General features: G+C 42.5%; 1 protein-coding gene across 1 annotated transcript; it reads right to left on the reverse strand.

Moving 5' to 3' along the window:
* Nucleotides 1-893: 893 nt before the first annotated feature.
* On the reverse strand, nt 894-5591 carry CAMLG (calcium modulating ligand). Its single transcript, XM_012651305.1, has 3 exons — nt 5286-5591; nt 3214-3674; nt 894-968 (listed from the first exon to the last, which is right to left on the reverse strand). Exons 1-3 carry the CDS (start codon nt 5455-5457, stop codon nt 894-896), a joined length of 708 nt encoding a protein of 235 aa, XP_012506759.1. The 5' UTR covers nt 5458-5591.
* Between the last annotated feature and the right edge of the window lie 1889 nt (nt 5592-7480).

Below are 7480 nucleotides of genomic sequence, written 5' to 3' on the forward strand. Positions count from 1 at the left end.
TCAAAATTACATTGTTTTTAAACAGAGCAACGCCCAAGAAGTCTTGAGCAAGTGGACTCCTAAAATTACATTTTTCCTTTACTATTTTACTTTCTGTATTTGACATATTTTACCCTTCAGAACTATGTTTCAAATCCATTAAAACCACGCAGTTCTGTCAGCCCATTAAATATGACTAAGCAAACAGCCAAGCAGCTATTTTTTAGCCAAAAACTCCCACAAAACTCAATCACACAAAGGTTATTTTCTGTGTCAGACAAACCAAGCCCCATGAAACTGTGTGTGCATCTGCAGTCAAGCAGACCAGGTAAACATTGACTCTCATCACCATTACGTTCTGTAATACTGGCCAAATATTTCTTATAAGTATCAGGCCCTCAACATTAAAGACAAAGTGCACTGCTATCAAATGTTTCGTAAGGAGCACAGCAAGATAATCGAACTCGTTTTTTAAATTAATTTTCTTCATTACAAACAAAATGAATTACTGAATTTACTGTGGATCACAACAGGCTATGGGGGACGTGTGGGTGGGTAGGAAAGAAAAGAAAAAGAAAAAAATGAATTTACTATGTACTTAAATTGAATACTTTTCTTAGACAAGTACTATTCAACCTCTGTTGTGAAGGATCCCAATCCACTGTGGACCAACACTTTTGTAAAATATAATGGAAAGGGTATGGCAATGTCAAATCGCTATAAACGTTTCTAACTACTCACTTTTTGAACTTAATGCATCACAAACAGAAACAAATATTTTGAAGATCAGCACTGGTGGGCAAAACACATTTTGAGTAGCGTTGATTCAGATAAGTAGGACTAATATTTTTAAGTTCTTAAAATTAGCTAGTCATCAATCATTCCAAATATATCACCATAATTTACAACACATTTTAATTTACCTTAGGAAAATACTTGTATAGTCCCATGTACGCAAGTTGTAAAGTAAGAAATGGAGCAAATATGGACTGTGAAGACAGAAGACAAAATTAAATACATCTAACATAATCATTCAAATCGCAATAAATCAAACTAACAGCAGCTATAAAATTCCAAGCAAAAAAAACTATAACAAAATATTTAATGTTAGCGGTTAAAAGGTAATCTTGTTTCTGCAAAAGGGTGAAGAAAATAAAGAGATCTGATTTCCTAAACATAAGACATGTTTCTCACGTTATGCCATTCTTTCAGTGTCCCAAAAAATGTCTCTCAGAAAAACTTATTTTTTGGCCAGGTATGGTCGGTGGCTCACACCTGTAACCCTAGCACTCTGGGAGGCCAAGGTGGGAGTATTGCTTGAGATCAGCCTGAGCAAGAGTGAGATCCTGTCTCTACTAAAAATAGAAAAATTAGCTGGGCATCATGGCACACACCTGTAGTCCTAGCTACTTGGGAGGCTGAGGTAGGAGGATTACATGAGCCCAGGAGTTTTGAGGTTGCAGTGAGCTATGCTGACACCCATTGCACTCTACTAGGGGCAACAGAGCAAGGCTCTGTCTCAAAACAAATAAAAAAAACAACTTATCTTTTAATTATTTAAAGTATGAAATGGTGACAGATGTATAACACATCATGCAGTAAAATCTCCCTCTCCTAGAGGAAATTAAATGGCATCCTGCGAGCACACATAAAAGGCCCAGCACTCAGAATAGACACCATTCATCCTTAGACTTTGGGGCAAGGAGTTAACTCACACAGCTACAATTTATGGTCCTCAAATGAGCTACTCTTACTAGACGTAAAATGGCTTGGTGATCTAGCCTCTCAAACAAAATAGAAAAGATCAAAATAACAATTTACATAGTTATTTTTAAAATTAAAAATATTATGATGGGCGTGAAAGAGCAAACATCACTAGATGGCAGTAATGAGAAATAAACAGTTGAAAATCTGACAGCAAAGAAAATTAGAAAACAAAAACAAAACACCTCACATAAAAAGAGGCACTAAAATAGGACATAACTTTAAAAGCATGAAAGCACAGAGCCCTTTAGATAAGAAACAAAAAGAGCTATACAGCTCCCTAATGCGAAAGCATCATTGATCTTTGCTATGATGACAATTTATCATCAGGGGAAAAAAATCAAATCTCTTCAACATTCTGTTTACAAAAATATTTGCATAAAAATACATCCTAAAAAACTGTTTTGCTTAATGATATAAACCTTATTTGGAAAACTTATATATGTGCCTGGTATGTGGTAGGTATTCTTAAAATGTCTACTGAATGTAAATACCTCAAAGAGCAAGATGCTAACTATGAGCTATGCTTTTCTGCATTCTTCCACATACTGTAAAACAAAAGGACCACATCATGGTACAACAAAAATGGACTGTCATCATGATACTACCACAACATTGTAAAATGCTGAAATGCCTTCTGAACCATAGGAAAATTACCTCATATGCAGCACCACAGGAACCAAATTTTAACGTTTCAAATTATTTAAAAATTGGTAATTAATATATAGTACATGTAGGCACTTAACCCTTTGGTTCTGGAATGAAATTGGCTGGGTTTAATCTGAGGTGTCTGTGTGACCTTGGGAAAACGATGGAACCTCTGAGTCTTTATTCCCTCATAGATTCCAATGATACCTAGTTCATGAGGAAGAGGATTAAATGCAGTAATATATGCAAAACATTTAAAATAGTACCTGGCATGTAGAAAGAGATTACTACAGTCATCCTGTGGTATCTAAGGAAGATTGGTTCCAGGAACTCCTTCAGACACCAAAAGCCACAGACACTCAAGTCCCTTATTTAAAATGGTGTAGTATCTGCATATTATCTACACACTTCCGCCCATATACTTTAAATCACTTCTAGATTACTTGACACCTAATACAATGTAAATGCTGTATAGTTTTTATACTAGATTTTTTTATTTGTATTTTCTGTTACATTTTTAATTTTTTTCCCCAAATACTTTTGATCCGCAGTTGGTTGAATCCACGGAAGTGGAACCAACCTTACAAAACATATAGATATGAAGAGCCAAATGTAATTATCAGCATTAGGCTCTATATTTAATCAGAACACCTCATTCTGTAACTAAGACGGATGGCAGAGTTTATAACACATCTCCAAACAACCATGTGGATCTAGTAGATATTGATATTGGCAATGATTCTATGGATTAGAAGCACTCATTATTATAACCAATTTCCATTTTCCATTAAGTTAATTAACAGTTTACAGCTCTTTTCTTACCAAGTATTTGCAAACAAAAGCTCTGACTCCAAGAGCAAGAAGTGCACATCCCACCAATCTAAATATTCGAAAAGAATCAAATTCTTCTGTTGTACTTCCATCTTCTTGATTGGGTTTCTCACTAATCAGCTGTTTCCTTAGCTTCATTGCTTCTTCAAATCTGGAAAGGTACTGTTCCAGGCCATGGCGAGAACCCCTCTGGCCGGTGTCTGCTGTCAGGTCCCCTCTGTTCCGCTGCCGGAGCTCAAGGTTGACATCATTATTGCACTCGGGTGGTTTAACGAAAGAGTCCAGTTTGTCTCCCACTTGGGTCCCCTTTACCTCAGCCACAGCACCCTGCTGGTCAGTCGTTCCTGTACTGACTGAATCACCCAGCACTACTCGCTTTGAAACTGAAGGAACGCTGAGGGAGTTCAGTTTATCACTGTCCTGCTGCTTTGATTTTGTTTGACTTTCTTCTTCTGAGAAAAAAAATTTAAAAGCCTTATGTACTATATACTGGTAAACATCTTACAAGCTAATATTTAAAAATGTGCTGCTGCAGCCAGAACACAGTCTCTGAAATGAAATAAATACTGATTGCTTCTTCGTAAAACAAAAATTAGTTCCTTCCTCTACATCCTCAAAATATATCACCCAAAAAGTATTCCTGCAGAGGAAATAACCCAAACTTCATGGTAGGAGATAAGACTAGTAAACAAACTGGGAAAGATATTCAGGGATGAAGCAAGCTGTAAAGACCAAATTTTCATGGATAATATATCCCAGAAATATGACTGCATTGCCTGCTCTAGCTTATTTGGTTAAAAACATAAAATTATTAAAACTTTTATAACTCTGTACTTTAAAATCTGATTTCTGAATCCAGAGACCTGTGAGCACAGGGTGTGGCACATCCTACAGCTACTGTTTATGTGGCAGGGCAGCCATTAGTAGGTACTTCAGCAGTTCTAGGATGCTGCTCTGGTTTTTGAAAAGAAAAACAAAAGAAAAACTTTAAAGACATAAAATTTTCAAACCAAAAGAACAAAATATAGAAAGTACCTCAAGAAACATAATAAATGGGAAAGAATAAATACCCTGATAGAAAAACGTTCCTTCTAATTTTTGTTCTAGAAGAATTTGAAATGGTGCTCTTACATCTCGTTTGGACTGTCCAGAAGTTCAGAGGTATGTATCTAAAGCCTCACAAAACAAGTCACAAAGATCTAAAGAGCTTGCGACCAATGACTAGAGGTCAATTATTAAAGGAAACAGTGGAATACTAAGGCCATACTAAGCGTTCAATTATATTCACATGAAAAAAAATTTTTTAAGCGTCTCACTGGACATGTCTTTGGGGAGAAATCAGAAACTCTCCTGCAGGCTTGAATGCAGCTCTAAACATCAATCCCATCAACCCGGGCTAATGAAGAGAAGAAACCTCAGCTACGCATGTCGCACTTGTTGGGTCGACACAGAACGCTCACTCCTACTTTTCCCACCTCTTCTAGAAAGCCCACAGGTGACAGAGCTGGGGGCACTGAACACAGACCGTGAGATAGGACCCCAAGAGTCTGATCCACGTAGGACGGACTAGGTGGTAGTTCGGTAAAGACAAGCTGACTGGGACGGAGAATTACACAGGAAAAGGCAAAAGACGGCAGACGCTAGGGAAGGCGCTGGAAGGAAAAGCACCCGGAATGTTAAGGCAGGAAAGCAACCCGCCCGAGGGGCGCAGTGGGCAAGGAAGTCTGGGGACAAAATGTGCGCCCTTCAAGGGAGGCGCGGGCGTGGGTAAGGCGGAAAGGGGCCCTCTCAAGGAACTGGCCAGGGGGTTTCAGGAGAGAGGGCTTTGCGGCCGCGGTGGGCACGATCTCGGGGCGAAGCCCCTGGAAAGCTGGGGGAGCGGCTGGAAACGTTCCGGGGTTAAGGAGCGAACGTGGGCCATCAGCTAAGGGGCGGGGACGGGGCGAGGTCAGAGAGCAGGGCTCGGTCAGGAAGGTCAACCGAGTGGGGGCGGGGGCAGAGAAGAGGGATCCGGAAGATTTAAAGGGGTGGACGGGAGACCGAGAGGCAAAGGAGACTCTCACCCGCGCCGCCCGCGGGCCTGTGAAAGCCCATGATCCGGTTGATGCGCTGTTCCGAGTTCATGAGGAGCTTTCTCCGCCGCAGTTCGGCCCGACGCTGGGAAGCCGACAGGCCTGAGCCTGCTGGGACCCCCGACCTGTCCCCACCGTCGGTAGCGACGGCCACCGACTCCATCCTCCCCTACAGAGTCTGGGAGTGGCGGTGGTGGCGGTGGTGGCTGCAGCTGTGGCGCGACCGACCTGAGGCAGGGCCGCAGGGCGCGCGTCCCCCTCCCGCCGTAGATCCGCCCCCGAGCGCGGTGCGGAGCCGGCGAGCTAAGCATGCGCGCGCCGCCCGGCGGGACCTAGCGAGGCTCTGGCCGCCATCTTGAGTGAGGGCAGCGCGAGACGCCCCGTTCTACCCCCCCCCGCCTGGCTGGCCCAAATTTCTCCCCTAAGCCACTGGGCGCCCTCTGCTGTTCACTCGGAGGTGAAGCAAGCCGGCACCGAGCCTGAGGGGTGGGAAAGGGAGGGCAGTGACGCGTAGGCCCGGCCAAGACTGGTGCCCGGAAGCAAAATGGCGGCTGCGGCGGCAGGCGCTTGTTCTCCGACCCGCGGCGTCGCTCATAGGACATAGAAATACAAAGCTTTGGGAGCGATGCTTAAGGGCACGTTAAACTGGGATTTCTGCTTCGTGGTATTCTTCATCTTGAATACTGCACTTCCCCCAAGTATATGGCTGGTTTGTTCCCAGGTTTTCCTCACCCTTTTGTCCAAATCAAACTTTCCTAGTGAAGCCTTTCGTGTCCATTTTATCAATATTGCCAACACTCCCCATTCCGTTTTTCCCCGTTAGTTTCCTCCTTAGCACTTGGAACCACCTTGCATGCTAAAGGTGCTGATTTTGTTTATCGTCTGTTTCTCACTAACTAGAATGTAAGCCCCAAGGAGGCAAGCACTGCGCTTTGTTCAGTGCTGCGGTTCCTAGAACACACTAGTGTGGCCACACTGCAGGGTCAGCTTGCCCCGGTAGGCACTGTAGGCCAAGTGGGAGGGCCCCGGGTAGTCCGGGGGGGCCCACGAAAAGGTTTTAATTTTTATCTCTTTTAAAATCAGAAGAAAGATAATAGTTACTATATAATAATGAATCCAATCTGAATTATAGTCGTCATGATAGCAAGACAGTCATAAAATATAATTTTAAGTTGTGTTTTTATGGAGGAAGGAGCCCAAGAAGGCAGAAGTGCCCAGGGCCCATGACAGTCACAATGTAGCCCCGGGATTAAGCGGGAGTGAATGAGTAAATGAATGAAGGAATTGAATCCATCAACCCTTGCGGTGAGGGCTCCTGGCCAGTTCACGCCTGAGGGTGCAGAGGAGGAAGCAGCCCACTGGGCCCCCCTGCAACAGTCTGCCGCACAGTGACCCTCAAAATCAGGAATCGGGTGAAACCCTACTTAGAAGATTTTTAAAAATACTATATTCATATTGAAAAAGAAGTGAAAACAAACAAAATCCTTGGTTTGGATTCAACAACATAAAGAGTTCAAGAAAGAGTATAAAGACTAAACTTTCACCCTTAACTGATAAAAGTTAAATCCAAGGGGCATGCCCTAGTCCATAATTTTAAAGCACTTAGAGGAGGTTCCCCTGCATGTGTGCACAGACTTAGATCTCTGAGGCTAGACTGTGCCTTAAAAAGATTCTCCACACAATTGAATATTACCACAAAAAAATAATTGTGAAATAGCAACAAATGTGTAGAACTTGATAAGACACGGACCTAATGAATCAAGACAGTACCAGAAAGGGCTTGAGGGGCCAGCTCCATGGGATGCTGAAGTGGGAGGATCGTTTGAGCCCGGGAGTTAGAGACCAGCCTGGAGCCTGGGCAACATAATCAGACCCCCATCTCGGAAAAAAAAAAGAAAAAAGGAGGACAGCTTTGTATGCAAGGTTCCCAGTAAATAGTATAATTACCCAGTCTCAAATTGAGTATTTTGTTGCTTTTTTTTTAAGGCTAATTTTTTACTTCCTCTGAGCCAGATATAGACACCTCACAATTTTGCTTGAATTTTGAAGGAATTCAGAACATACCACCTCAAAATATGCTGCTCTGGCATATTGACTTCGTTGAGTTAGCACTTGAAGAACAGCAGATACAAGGACACTCTGATCCTATTGCTTTTCTTAAAAATAGGACGTGAAATACCAATGTG

This window comes from Propithecus coquereli, unplaced genomic scaffold (assembly GCF_000956105.1).
Source record: "Propithecus coquereli isolate 6110/MARCELLA unplaced genomic scaffold, Pcoq_1.0 Scaffold353, whole genome shotgun sequence".
In the NCBI taxonomy this organism is placed as follows: Eukaryota; Metazoa; Chordata; class Mammalia; order Primates; family Indriidae; genus Propithecus; species Propithecus coquereli.